Genomic DNA, 15,052 nt, shown 5'->3' on the forward strand with positions numbered 1-15,052 from the left:
TTATCTTTCGGTGTGATTGTGCTGGAATGTACACACAGTATTCCAGCACACATAGTATTTTATTATATGTGTCTTTATTTTTGTTTTACGTTATAACTAGAACGTGATTTAAAAAAACCGTGTGTCCTAAATTTCATTTTATAATAGTAAGGGAGGCATTAGAAAATATTTCTTGTAAAAAGGAGCTGTTGGGTATGATAGGGTGATGGGTATATTGGGATTTAGCTAGTTCTTGAAGAGTCTTCATAAAACTCACATACAACACAGATGCCTCCAACCCTGTGAACTGTGACAGGGGCGGTGATTAGGGAGTGAGTTTGGAGAAAGCCCTGCATCGCAGGCTGAGCTCTCCGCTGTGTACCTATTAGCCTTGAAGGCCTAGCTGGTGACGGATGCACAGACCCCCTAGGGATCTCTAGGGGTCCACTTTAATAGGCAGATGCAAATGCCACGGTTTTGCCTGTTCAGGGTCTGAGTGGCCCTGAGGAACAAGGACTCCTTTGGATGCCGTCCCCGGAGGGAGGTTTAATTGTCTCTTTGCAACCCTGCCAGTCCCATAGATTTACTCAGGAAACCCAACCCCTGAGCTAAAGTCAACTCCAGCTGGGCCAAACCCAGCCCAGCCCAGGTCCGAAGGTTCACAAGTTCCCAAGAAGGGGGCCTGGGAAGAGGAGGTGGAGGGACATCCCCACCTGGGGAAGAGCCTCGGGCCTCTGAATGCTAAAGTGGGCCAACAGCGGGGAGGGGATGCCATCTGGGGCTGCGGTAGCCAGGTGGCACCTGCAGCTGAAGGCTGAGAATGCCTGGATCTCCGTGGCCTGGTCAGAGTGCACAGCCTCCCTGCCTTGGGGACCTCATCCGCTACCACTCATCCTATCCTGAGTCTGGCTCCCAGTCTCTCCTCCATTCCTGTGCCAGCAGCTCTGGAGGCCATGTAGCTGCTCTTCAGGCCAGTCAAATCCTGCTAGTGATTTAAGACCCTGTTCATAATATCATCAGCAAACATTTATGTAGCCTTTATATATGGGAGACACTGTTCTACCCTCTTTACATAAATAACTTATTTAACCCCCTCCCATTTTACAGATGAGCAACTGAGGCACAGAGCAGTTATGTAACTAGCCCCACGTCACGTCGCTGGCGAGGGGGACAGCCTGTTCACACGCTCCATCTCCAGCAAACCTCTTGCACTCTGCCTGGTCTGAAGGGCTCAGTGCCATTTCCAGGAATCTTGCATGGCTGCAGTGTGTATAGCCCTGACAATGCTGGGCACACCCTGTCTTGCAGGCCAGCTATTGTGTTTGGGTACTTGCCAGGCTTCAGGCTTTCTGGATCTCCAGTGGCGGTCCAGATCAGGAGTGGATTCAGAGCTGGGTCTCTGGCCCTGAGTTCAGCTTCACCAGAAGAGGCACAGAGGGGAGGGAGGCTGGGCTCTGCCCTCAGGGCGGCCATGCTTGGCCTTAAGGAATCTCAGCACCACCAGGCCTGGGTTGTGAACTGTGCTGGGGTGCAGGCCAGCAGGCAGCGGGGGAGCCAGGGAAGAGGGGCTGGTAGGGGACACGTGGTCAGGGAGGCGTCCTGCTGGAGACAGCAGGGTCGGGAAGCTGAGATGGGGTGACAGGCAAGAAAATGCTGGGCTCCTGGAGGGCCTGTGGTTGTGAGCTGGGCCTGAGAGTATCCCCTGTGTGTCTGCCCCAGGGAGGCCACTCAGGTCCCACCGCACACGTCATCAGGCCCACAGAGGCCCAGGGCCCAGGCTGGCTGAACATGCCCACTGGGTGCTGCCACCTCAACAGGAAAGAAAGCCCAGCCTGGGGTGGGGGATGGCGAGGCAGGAGTGGGGGGCCTCTGCTTGTCGTTTTATAGACGTGTGTGCACAGAGAGACACACACACTGACAAGCACTCCCAGGCACACAGACTCACAAACACACACGCACATATACATACATGTACACTTACTTGGACATGGAGAAACCAGACACAAGCAAACACAGGCACAGAGAGACACACACAACTCACAGACACACACGTACAGACATGACTGAGCGTGCCACAGACACACACACACACACACACAGCACACCAGGCAGACACATCCAGGCAGGTCCAGGCTTACACAAACACATGCCTCCAACACACAAAGACACTCAGAGTGAGGCACGGAGCTATACACCCCAGAGGCACAGCCATAGCCCTAGACAGACAGGGGCCAGGAGCACACAGCTGGATGTGCGTGAACATGCGCAGAGCCTCACAGGGTCACGGGCAGACTCACCGCCCACAGACCCATACATGCCCTCCTCTGGATCTCGGGCCAGCTGCCTGGTGACAGGGTGTTGGCACCTGCCATGCACCCTGTGCCAGCAATGACCTCATTGGGATCACAAGGGTGGCCTGCCCTTGGGGCCTATAGTCTGGGGTCTGGGCCTCTCTGGGCTGCACATGCTCCCGGATCCCACTGTGGCGCCTTTCCGAGGCCTGTCTGCAGCCTGGTCCTGCCTCCCTGCCCTGGCAGGGGGGTGGGGCATAGGCAGCAGGCAGGTCCGGCCACCCCTCTACCCAGGCCGCAGTCTCAGGGCCCTGGGAGACAAAGGGCCGGCCCTGCTTGCGAGCTGGGAGAGGCAGAGGCCCTCCGTGATGCTATACACACGCTCACTGCCTCTACGGGAGGCAGAGAGCCTGGGCAGCAGGGCCCAAGAGGAGGGGCCCAGGACGGGGTGCATAACTGCCAGCCTCAGGGAGATGGGGGCACTGGGGAGCCAAGACGAAAGATGCTCCCTGCTCCTGAGCCAGGCTGCTACGTAACTGTAAGCTCGGCCTCGGGGAGGTGACCTCTGGGAGGGAGGCCCAGAGCTGGTCTGGGCTCCCCACTGCTCCAGCCCTCCCCCTCCCTCACAGGGAGCCTTGAACGCCATAGCCGCTCCCCACCTGCCACGGGCAGTAGGCCTGGGCGCGTCCCAATTTCCCAGCCTCTCTGCTTCTCCCAATCCTGCCCACCCTTCTGAGTCTGGCTCGGGCTGCAACTTTTGAAGGAAGCCATCTACTTCCTTCCGTTCTCACCCCAGGGCTGCTGAGCCAAAGGCGGGGAGCACAGGATCGGGGAGTGAAGACCAGAGGGTGCTGCCGTTTGATCTGATGGCCTCGACCTGAGAGTGGATCTGGGCTCACGGTGTGCGGGAGGGGGGCTCCTTGGGGGCTCCTTCTTGCCACTGGGGGCCTCACCTGTTGTTTCATTCTCCAGCTGGGCCTCCTTCAGGCACTGGTTGTGCTGTACCTTGATCATCTGCATATAGTCACACTCCTCCTGCTGCAGCCCGACTTCCCAGCCGCCCTGGGGAACAGAGACAGGGAGGGGGACCCGTCACCCTTATCCACAGCCTACTTGTCATCCGCGGACTCCAGGAGCACAGCGCCAAGCAAGGCCCAGTCACCGGACTGATCCAAGTTCCAGACTAAACCCCAGTCCCAGCCCCAGAGTGAATTTGACCTTAAACGGAAGCCTGACCCCAAACTCTTGTCCATTGTCCCCAAAGCGGGGTCTGCCTTGAGGGCCCTGTCATGGTTTCCTGGTGGCCCTAGCAGTACCATGGCTGTAACAACACTGTCTCTTTGTGGGTGGTACGGCTATGGACAGAGGTTAGAGGGCCTCTCCTTAGAGCCCAGAGCTGGCCCACTGGACTTTCCAGTTTGGGTTGGGAGCCCTCAGTCACTGCTTCCGACTCCATGGATGAGTGGGGCCCAAGAGGTGTCACCTTGTTATGAGCTGGACCCTGGCTTCCTGTTCTTGGAGCCAGGCCTGGGAGGAATCCAGGAGTCTGGCTGCATCTTCCAGTCTCTGTCCCCATTCTAGGAGCCTGTGCTCAGTCCCCCTGGGTCACCAGGCTGGGAAGGGAATTCTGGGCCTCCTTGGCCAGACCCCTGCCTGCCCCCACCTCCTTAGCTTCTGAATAATTCAAGCTCTGTCAGATCTAATGAGGGTGAGGGAGGTCTCAGGAAGTACAAGAGGCCCCTTTAGGATGGCTGGAGGTAAGGAAAAGGGATGGGAAAGCCCAAGCTTCTCCCCTCCCCTCCCCTGTGCCCTGGCCAGGGATTAGGGGTGAGATCTGACCTGTGTGCCAGGGAGACATTGGCATTGGGTCTGACATGTGAGTAGGGGTGATAGCTGCCCAGGAACAGCCAGAAAAATCAGGTCTTGGGAGCCACTGGGTGAGGAAGGGGGGTAAAGCCCTCCGTGAAGGAACCACTGGGCTGGTGGCAGCTTCTGCCTGTCTCTTTGGCTTTAGGGAAGTGGCTGCCACCTCGCATCAGCTTCCTCATCTCTGCCCGGGGAGAAGAATGTCACAGTCCCAACAGGGCTGTGGGGAGAGGCCAGCAAGATTGCTCCAGAATCAGAGTTTATCAGCGTCTCTTCCACTTGTCCCCCCCCCACCCCGGGACATGGTCTTCACCTCCCTGGACCTCAGTTTCCTGGTGGGCTAAATAGGTCTCAACCACCTCCCTTGCTGACCCAAAGTGGGGTTTCCCTTATTTCCTTCTTTTAAGGGGTCCCCATCTGGCGTTGTTCTAAACAAGTCAATCCCATTGTAAGCATGTGACCCCAAAGAGGGACCACCCTCTTAAATCTCATATCTTTTCTTTTTTTGTTTTTTTTTTGCGGTATGCGGGCCTCTCATTGTTGTGGCCTCTCCCGTCGCGGAGCAGAGGCTCCGGACGCGCAGGCTCAGCGGCCATGGCTCACGGGCCCAGCCGCTCCGTGGCATGTGGGATCTTCCCGGACCGGGGCACGAACCCGCGTCCCCTGCATCGGCAGGCGGACTCTCAACCACTGCGCCACCAGGGAAGCCCCCTCATATCTTTTCTTTTAAACAGTTATATGAACAAGCGTATCCTGCTCCGTAATAGATCTGTGTTACTTTCCATATGCCACGTTTGAAATGACTTTCCAGCTAATATCTTTACCTTAATTGGCTGGTAGCGTTAATGGTCCAAGATGGAACCCACGTTCACTATGTGGCTTCCAGGCTCATGGCACACGGGCGAGTGAGGTCTGGGTGCTGGGGTCACATGCTTCCCCTCCTGCCCAGAAGGGACGGAAATACTCATGGTGCTTTGTCTTAAGGGATCTGTGTCTGGCTCATCCTGCTGGGGCATGGGAAGAGGGGTGGCCAGAGGGATCCCAGAGGTGGCCTCTGGGAGAGGAGCCCAGGGATTGGCCACCCCAGTTTGTGTCCCACCATTGGTCTCTCTTGCTTGCTTGGAGCATGTTTCTCCCCAAGGTAACTTCCCAGCTTGTTGTCCTCCAGCAACAGGGTTTGTTCCGCCTTCTGGTTCTCCCCTGGCCTGGCCTGCTTCTCCTGCCCATCACCCCACAACATGAAAGCAGAATGGGTAGTAGTAGACATCTGTGTTGCTGCCTTCTACCATCCTTCACCTTCCTCTGACGCCATGTCCTCACCTCTACCTGGAAAACCACGTCCTTCCCCACTCTTAGTCTATGGGGTTCTGATGAACCCTCTTCCAGGGGATCAATATACGACCAGATTTAAGCCAGTCAAAGTGTTCCTGGCCATAGTCCCTGGCACATGGCCTAATTCAGGCTCCTCAGAGCCAGGAAGCTCATTCCTGGGACCTTGGATTAAGCAATTAGGCAAGTGGATTTGTTCTTTCCCACTGGACTGGAAACCTCAAAGGACGCAGGGGCTAGAACTACTGCCACCACCTTGTTGCCAAGTATAGCACGATGATGAAGCCACACAGTTAAAGGAAGGATAAAGAGGTAGAGAAAAACTGGATCCCCTTGACGTTGCCTGAGCCCCTGAACGCAGCCATGCCTGAAATCAGCCCTGCTTCCAGGAACATGACTCAATAACTTTCTGTACGGCGTAAGCCCGTTGAGTTTTCTGTCCTTGTAACCAGGAGTCCAGACGTGTGCTCTGAAGACAGGACAATGGATGCCCTCATTTGCTGAGCCCTCTTAAGCCTGGGCTATGGCCATGCTGTTTGCCGGGACACAGTTATTTTCCAGTCACTGAGGGCATCATAGGGCTCCTGGTGGCTTCTGCCTGCTATTTTCTGAGGGTGAAGGGGTGTGGGGTCACCTTCTCTAGGCAACTCTGCTCCCCCAGCAGCACAGCCACAGTGTCTCTCCTGAGAGGCAGTGTGTAGAGGAAGGGCAGGAGCCCTTGGGATAACCTGGGAGCCTGGGGGTATCTCTGAATAAAGTGAGGGTGGTCTAGAGCACAGGTCCCCAGCCCCCTGGGCTGCAGGATTAAGAACCGGGCCACACAGCAGGAGGTGAGCGGCGGGCAAGCGAGGGAAGCTTCGTCTGAGCCCCGTTGCTCACATCACCGCCTAAACCATCCCCCCCATCCCTCACATTACTGCCTGAATCATCTCCCCCACCCCCACCTCACCCTGTCCGTGGAAAAACTGTCTTCCACGAAACCGGTCCCTGGTGCCAAAAATGTTGGGGACCACTGGTCTAGAGGATGAGTTCTGCTTTCACCACAGTTGGGTGCTGGGCCCCATCTGGAGAAGGGTAAAGGAAATAGAGACCCAAAGAGGGACTGGAGGTCACTCAGCAATGCACACTTCCAGAAGGACCTAAGTCTCTGGTCACTGGTCTGGACTGCATCAATCCCTCTCCATGGCCTTGTCTTGGGCCATCTGGTCAGCCATTGCCCTTTGGAGGACAGGGCCGGGACAGCTGTCTCTAGCCCTTATCACTGAGGAATTTGGGCAGACTATGGACTTCCTCTTCTACATACTTCCCTATTCTAAACATCCTCATTATCCATCTGGACTCCAGACACACAAAATTAGAAAATTCCCAGCCAGATGTAGCCAAGTCTAATGGTCCCAGGGAAGGGTTCCAGGGGAGGATAGAGCTGGTGTGTGGGCTTCACAGAGAATGAGCAGTAGTGGTGGGCCTCTGATGTTGCGTAAGAGTTTGACAATTAGAGGTAGAGTAAGAACATTCCAGAAAGTAGGAGCAGTGTGTGCAGAAGCGTGGAGGCATGAAAATGCCTAATACATTCAAGGTTGCAAGAAGCCCGATGTAGCTGTGGCAAGGGGCGCTGGAGGCATCAGGAGACAAGTTGGGAGACGCAGGCAGGGGCCAGGCCTCATCAGCTCTGCCTGGACTAGTGTAGTAGCTTTCATTCCCACCACCTGCAACCTGAGGGATCTTTGTAAATTGTGTATCCCCATCCTCGTTCTCCTGCATCAAATCTCTGATGGTCCTAGGAGTCAAAGCCCAGACATCAAAACTGGCATTCAAGACCCTTCCTAATCCCACCACTGCCTAGGTCTCCCAACTTGCCTCCTGCCACCTCACGTGGAGAGGAGGAAGCAGGCCTCAAAGTCAATCTCACCTTGCAGTTGGTTTAAGATGAGAGTTTCAGGCTAGACTGGACCCCCAAAACCTTCTCTGTGACAGCAGTTCCTGAGCCCAAAAGAAGGGACTCAGGCAAGAGTGAAGAAGTCCATAGCATTCCTTCAATCCTGATCCTGTGTCTCCTGCCATTTTGTTGGCCGGATGTGGGAGGTGACTGACTGGGGGTTTGTAGGAGAGTCCTGAGTATCTGGCTGGGGGCGTGGATTAGCCAAGTCCTGTTAATTCCACTTGCTCAGTAGGCCTCTTCCTTTTTATTCCCACCGTGAGGGGCTTGGGAGAGGCCCTGCTTCCTCTTCCTGACGTGGGGCTGCCTGAGATATAGGGCAAAGGCTGTGGTTCCGGGGGAAAGGGTGAAGATGCTGAGAGTTGTAGCTGTTAGATGCTAGGGGCTCAGAGAGACGGGGTGAGGCCAGCTCAGGTGTTGTGGGCCATACGCAACCCCCTCAAGGGAAGCTTGAGACCACAGCTACCGGTCTTGAATCAGAACCTCCAGCTTCATCCCAGGGCCGGAGAACTATGGCTGGAGAAGCCACGGGAGACAGAAGCAGGGCGGTGGGTGCGCGTGAGTCCCTCTGAGGAGCAGCTAGTCTGTGAGAGGGGTCTAAACTGCAGCAGGCTGGAATAGGTGAGACAGCAGAAAGAACTTCCTGCCTGTAAATTACCAAGCACTGTGGGCCACCATGGATGATTTGCGCTTCTGAGGTTTGTCAAAGGAGGGCTCTTTTTTTTTTTTTTTCCTGCTAGGGATGGTTGGAACAAGCTGGGGAATGGGGAGTAGAGAGCGGGGGCTCGGGAGGGTCACATTTACCATCCTCCCATTACCATCCCGTATCCCACGATTTATTTAAGCTCCTCCCTGCCCCCCACTGAAATAAGGGGGCAACAAAGAGTCATGAGGGGAAACTGAGGACCCAGAGAGAAAGCAGTGTGATCAAAGGCACACAGGACTGCAACCCAGCTTCCCCTGCTGCCCCCTTCATTTTGGCTTTTGTGTTTGAATCGGTAAGGAGATGGAGATCTTGTAGCCGAGGAGGAGGTGAAGGGGAGAGGAGAGAAGGAGTAAAAGGAGGAAAGAATGGGGGCAGGCATAGGAAGGTAAGGTAAATCATGGGATCCAGCAGTCACGGAAAACAGGAGAAACATGCTCCTGGCTTTGCAGAGGGCACTAAAAGAAGTTGAAATTATCATCTTAGTGGGAAGAGACACAAGGGAGTTTGTTGGGCTGATGGGAATGTATAATAGCTTGATCTGGGTGGTGGCTACACAGGTGCACACGTGTGAGACAATTCCTTGAGCCATCACTTCAGATTTGTACATTTCACTAGTTAAAAACTGCCTCTAAAGTCCCAGGGCGTCACGTGACATGCCATAGCCACTTTGGAAGAAGTAGCTCCTCTTCTAAGACAGCAGAGCCTAGTTAAGTCCACAAGTTCTGGAATCATACTGTCTGCCACTTTCGGGCTGGGCGACCTTGGGCAAGTCACCTCACCTCACCTGTAAAATGAGGACAATGACAGCACCACCTACATCCAGGGTTGTGTTGGGTCACATGTAAGGGACACGAGGGGATTGCCAAGGGTTAGCAGTTGTTGCCAAAGCCCCAGCCCAGCCCAGCCCCTCATGCCTGGCTGCCTTGCTGTCTACGCCCGGACCCAGCCTAGCGCCAGCCTGAATGCCCTGCGGAACCCCAGGCAGTCTGAATGTCCTGCCCACTGACAAGTGGCAGCAGTGCCCTCCAGAGGAAAGGTCTCAAGCCTGGTTTTCCCCTACCCCGTACTGCAGTCTGATTTCTCTCCCCCTCCCTGTATTTTGACATCCTTTTGCCAATAGTCCAAAGCCTCCTGTCTCTGCAAGTCCTGGGGAAGGCTGAGCTCTGGTGGTGGGGTGGGGTAGGAGGATGGAGTGAGAATTGGTGTTGGTGGGTGGGGGGTAAGAAAAAGAGTGGAGACATAGGGCTTGGGATGCAGGCTTGGGTTTGGGGCAAGAAAGAACTTTCCTCAGCTTAGGGTGGTACCAGGGCAAGGGCTCTCATTATTAGGAAAATGCAAGCAAAGGCATTCAGCCTGGGGTTAAGCCTGGTCCCTCAAGAGGCCCTTCTTGCAAGGTTTACTGAGGGGCATGAAGCCTTACAGGCTTTCTTTGCAGAGGATCGCCACAAGAATGGCCAGCAAAGCCGGGGCGGCAGAGACTCAGGTTTAAATTCTCTGTCCTTTGAAAGTCATCCTGGGCACCACTGGGGAAAGACACTCAGTTTCAAACACGGTGTCTGTGGGTGATGTTGATGTCGGGTCACCGGCAGAGAGCAGGGCACCGACACAGGGAGCCATGACTCCTCGATACGTCGGCTAGTGACCTCTTCTCCTCGTCTGATGACCCCCTGGGCAGGAAAAACTTGTTTTTAAGATGGTGGGAGGCACTTCCTGGGAGATATGGACCTTCACATCATGAACCACATGAGAGGAGGTGCATATAAGATTCGGCCCTGTCCAGTGAAGCCCAGCTTCCTGCCCACCCACCCTGCTCCAGACCTCCTGCTCATCCCCTCGCCCACCTGCCAGCTTGCTGTACAGTCCCATCATGGCACAGGCAGGAAAGGTCCTCGTAGTAGGTGCAACCCTCCCACCTTGATAATATCACCACTCATCTTGTGATGCTGGATTAAATGCTGCTGGGGGATATCTGAATATCGACTATTAAGGAATCCCTGTTAATTTTGTTAGGTGCGATAATGGTATCATAGTTACATAGGAAAATATCCTTTGATTTTAGAGATGCATCTTAAAATAATTTGTTCTATGATGTCTATAATGTATTTTAAAATAGTTTGGCCAAAAAAAGCAAATGATGCAAATATTAATGGTTAAAGGTTAATAATTTTCAAATCTAGACATTGGGAGTGGACAAACACAGGACATTCCTATACTGCCTGCCATTTTGCTGACATCACTCCAAGAAATGGGTATTTCCATGTTCATTATACTATTCACTCCACTTAAAAAAAATATGTTTGAAAATGTTCACAATAAAAGTTAAAAAAAAACCCATAATGTGATGGAAAGATTAAATTGTATTTCTTTTTCTTCTGAAATACATCGAAGGTATGTGGGAGAGTTTGCATGTATTGTACATTTTCCTGGGTGCAAAGAGAACAGCTTTGTGTTGGGAAAGTCAGAGAGGGGAGGGCTGAGTCTGGGAGGATGATGACAAAGAGCAGGGAGAAAGGGACAGGGCTCTGTCTAGTCCCCTGGCCCCATTCCTGCATCCACGTCCAGGGGTGCCACAGCGAAGGGCCCCTGCGAGTGGCAGGCTCCACCCAGGCTGGGTTGCCATGAGGCTGCCTGCGTGCAGGGAGGCCCATCATCCGTTGCCTACCTGGGCCTGGAGTCTCACCCCCCAAACTGTCTGGCCGCCCATGAGGAAGCACTACTCCCTGTCCCCAGTACTCCCGCCTGCCCTGGAAGCCCCTGGGCAAGGGGGGCAAGAGAGGGCTGAAGAAGGGTCCCTAGGGCTCCCAAGCTGGGGATCAAGAGGAAAGAAAGACCTGTCACATAGTTCACACAGCACTTTCACCTCCTTCAAGTCTCACTGAAGTCCTGACTGGACGGCCAAGCCCATTTCACAGTCAGTCGTGATGCTGGGGGTGGGTGGGTGGGAAGACTCTGCCCCAGCCAGGGTGGAGCTGGCCTCTCTTCCCATTTCTCTTGAATCTTGGGCCAAGGGTTCTCACCCTCCCTTTTGTGATGGGGAAACAGAGGCCCTTCCAAAGAAAGGAAACATGCTCTCCAGGTCAACTGGCCATTGCCATGGAGTGAGGGGAGGACCCAGCTCAGGCTCCTTATCATGGAAGCTCTAGAAACGTCAGGAAAGATGGAGACTCAGGGGAGCATGGGAGGGTGGAAACCTCTGAAGGGAGCTCGCTCTTCCAGCGCAGTCCCTGGGGAGCCCTGGGCAGGCCTAACTGACGTTGTCCCTTGACTTAAGGAGGAGACCTGACCCCTCTGTAGCTGTGTTTCTTAAAGCCCATAGGGTGGCTTGCTGGGGGCCGGGAGGGCTGGGTAGCCATGGACAGCTTCTGGAGCAGCTGGAAGCAGAGGGCTGGGGCAGCATGCCTACGGCAAGGTGAAGCCTTCAGGAGCAGATGGCCAGCAACCCGCTTCAGAGAAGAATCAGAGGAACCAAGTGTCCCCCAAGCCCAGGGCCACCCCAGTCTCTGGGGGGAGCTGAGGGCTTCCTCCACTTTCTGGGGTCAGGCTCATTGGTCCTGCCAACAGAGGTTGTTTTATGGTCTCAGGTGGAAGGTTGGACCATTTGGCTGAACTCTTCAGGGACTGCTCTTCCTCCTCCAGGGAGCCTTCCCTGACTGCTCCTCTCAGCAACCCTTGCCCCATTTCTGGGCAGCTGCACCCCACACCCACCTGGGCTGGTTCTCCTGGGTCACTGGCTCAGCTCTCCCCTACCAACTGCAGAATCTTCCCAGGGCAGGGCGTGGGTCTGCTCCTTCTCTATGACACCTCCTGCCCCTGCTCTGGGCTGGGTACTGGCCTGAGCAGTTCTGCTACCAGTGAGGAGCCCCTGTGCCTGCTGTCCAGGGGGTGGGAGTAGTGGAAGGCCTGGAGGGTGGTCTTGGGGCGGACTTCCTCTTCTGAGACACTGGAGGTTTTCTTTCCTTTTCTTGCTTCCCTGTTCAGAGATTTCCTCTTCACAGACTGAGGTCAGGGCTCCATAAACAGGAGTGATAAGGCCTTGGGCTTTCAAACTGAACTTTGCAGCTACCATTTTATGACTCTGGTAACGTACTCCCACCCCTGCCACCCCCACCCCCCCGCCAAGTCTGGCTGGAGTAGGATTGCCTGGTGTCAATTCCTTATGGGAGCAAGTGCTGGCTGGTGGGGAGGAGGGAGAAATAGAGAGGGAAATGGGGGCCCCTCATTCCAGCCTGCCCTCATCCACTCCTGGGTGAGTCCCTTCTGCTCTCATCCACTCCTGGGTGAGTCCCTTCTCCCTCTGTGGGCCCAGCCCTGCACTGGGCTGTAGGGAACATGGGAGGGTGAGAGACCTTAGCCCTTGATCCCATGGGATGGTCAAAAGAGCCCAGGCTGGGAGGTGAGTAGGGTTGAAGGGTGGGGTCAGAGGGGGAAGGGCTGAGTGGGCTGGAGCAATCAGGGAAGGCTTTCTGGAGGAGCAGCTCAAGTTGGGAACTAACCAAACAAAATGTGGAAAGAACAGGGGAGGGTAGGCATGGGAAGAGCCAGGCTTTGGACTTTCTCAGGAGGTGGGGGGCAGATGTTGCACGACAAGGGGCCCCACTGAAATCACTCTGCCCCTAGGCTGAGAAGCCTCCAGGGATGGGAGAATGGGGTACCAGTGGCGGTCTCAAGATCCCTGGCTCATCCAGGGAGAATTTTTTTGTTTTTTTTTTTGCGGTACGCAGGCCTCTCACTGTTGTGGCCTCTCCCATTGCGGAGCACAGGCTCCGGACACGCAGCCTCAGCGGCCATGGCTCACGGGCCCAGCCTCTCCGTGGCATGTGGGATCTTCCCAGACCGGGGCACGAACCCGCGTCCCCTGCATCGGCAGGCGGGCTCTCAACCACTGTGCCACCAGGGAAGCCCCTCCAGGGAGAATTTGAGTGGTTGGAGCCCAAGGGTGGAAGAGCCCGAGGGTTGCTGGTGAGGCCTGGAGGCTTTGTGACACTGAGAGGCTGTAAGTGGTGCCAGAGCTACGGCCTCAGGGCCAGAACTTGGTGGGGCTTTGAGTGCTCAGGAGGTGGGTCTCACCACGGCCATCAGTGGGAGGAGAGGAATTATGCCAATTGTCTTAAGGCCTGCTCCCAGGACAAACGATGAGCACCCCTTCCCGGAGTGTGCAAGACATTAGCTAGATGCAACAGAGATTCCTGCCCTGGTGGAGGTGATGGTAAGGGAGGTAATCATGGGATAGAAGAAACTAGATGACCAATATACTCCATCCACCCACCAGCCAACTTGGAGCTGGTGCCAGACCTGGAACCCACAGGTTTTAGGCCCTGTCCAAGCAGCAACTGCAGATTCCTCAAGTCCTGGGGTAAGGGTAGAAAGAAATCAACCTCAGCCCAGGTCTGATGGGTGGGGGACAGGTGTGGCTCTGTTATCTTTGGGCCTCACTTTGCCCATCTGTAAAATGGGCTTGGGTAGTCTTCAGGTCTTCCCTGATCTTACAGAGAGATGACTCATGCATCTCCTGCCTCAACCAGAATCTGCCCTGCAGCCCAGGTAAGCCACACCCCCAGGCACACACATGGGCACACCCACACATGGGGCACGAGGGCACACATGCACCAGGGGCACACACACACCCATATGGAGATGAAGCAGAAGTGGGAGGAAGAGGGTGGCCACTGTTTGTTGGTTGTTTGTTTCCTGGTTAGCTTTCCCCATGCACATGTCTGGCCCTCCCTGAGAAACACCACTCCAAATCCTTACTGCCCACCACCTTCCACCTTGAGCTCCATACCTTTCAGCTCTGCTCAGTGGGAGGGCACAGAAGGGTCTGCCTGCCAGCCACCTGATCCCAAAAGCCCCTTCCCGGGTCCCAGGGTCCTCCGTGTTTGGTCTGCTGCTGAATGTCACTTCTACAAGTAGCTTAATGCCCCACAGACACCTCCGGTGGGGCACAGCACACAACGACGACCCTCACAGCCTGCCTCCAACCTCCTGTCTAGCAGACCTTCCATTTCAGTGGACCACAGTCCCCGACCCTGCATCCACTGACTTCCCCAACCCACAGGTACTACACGGAAGGCAAGTTTGGAGTCCGCCCTTAACCGTCTCCCCTCCACCGGTGTCCCAGATCCCGGCGCTGAGCGGGCTCCAAACAGCGCTGGAAGGGACTAGGCTCGACGGAGATCCCACCCCGCCCTCGGGTCTAGATCCGGTCTGGGGCGCAGGGGAGGCGAGACACGGTGCTCCGCGCCCCTTATCCCCTCCACACAGACTTGAGCACACGGCTGGGTTCCCGTCACCCTCGCTCCACCCCCAGCTGCCGGGACTCTGGGCGGCTCGGCGGACACTCACCGCTGGCCCGAGGGCGCAGGCTAGGGCGCCGACCAGCACGCAGAGCCAGCGGGCGGGCGGAGGTCTAGGAGGGCGCATGGTCCGCCCCGGGTCCGCGGCGGGCGGCCCGGCGCCGGTAAAGGGCGGGCGGATGGGCGGCGTACCGCGCAGCGGACGTTGGGGAGACTGACAGAGTGGCGCTGCTGCGGTGCCCCTGCGTTAAGAGGCCCCGCTCGGAGCGAGGGCGGGCCCCGGGGGCTCGTCTGACGGGCGGCGGGTGCAGCCAATGGCTCCGCAGAGGCGGGGCGGCCGCGCAGGTGTGGGGCGGGGCTGGGGGAAGCCCCGGCGAGTCGGGTGTCCCAGCGCTCCCTCCGCCAGTCTCACACGTCAGTCCTCAGAGGCGAGGTGTGGGCAGGCCTTCGTCCCTTCGGACCGCATCCCCGGAAGACCCAAACCGTCGCATTCTTTTCTGCTTGGCTCACGACGTTTCCAAGCGCCAGGTTACGATCTCCCACTCCCACACGCCCCCTTAGCCCCACCCCAGGGCGCTCTGCTCGTCCAACTTCAGAGCCACCTCCTCTAGGAGGTCCCCCCGCCAGCCTCCCCATTTTCCACTTCTGCGCC

The 15,052-nt window shown here is 56.1% G+C and overlaps 1 protein-coding gene across 1 annotated transcript in view; it reads right to left on the reverse strand.

The window, feature by feature from the left end:
• The window catches only part of VIPR1 (vasoactive intestinal peptide receptor 1), a gene marked incomplete at its 3' end in the record, with an annotated part of 31,254 nt that extends 16,717 nt beyond the window's left edge, over positions 1-14,537 (reverse strand). The window contains 2 exon segments of the mRNA XM_082664765.1: positions 3,224-3,332; positions 14,450-14,537. Of these exon segments, the coding sequence (XP_082520891.1) occupies positions 3,224-3,332; positions 14,450-14,527 (187 nt within the window). The 5' untranslated portion in view covers positions 14,528-14,537.
• Positions 14,538-15,052: the final 515 nt, after the last annotated feature.

The sequence above is a fragment of the Grampus griseus genome, assembly GCF_964374135.1.
Source record: "Grampus griseus genome assembly, chromosome: 10".
In the NCBI taxonomy this organism is placed as follows: Eukaryota; Metazoa; Chordata; class Mammalia; order Artiodactyla; family Delphinidae; genus Grampus; species Grampus griseus.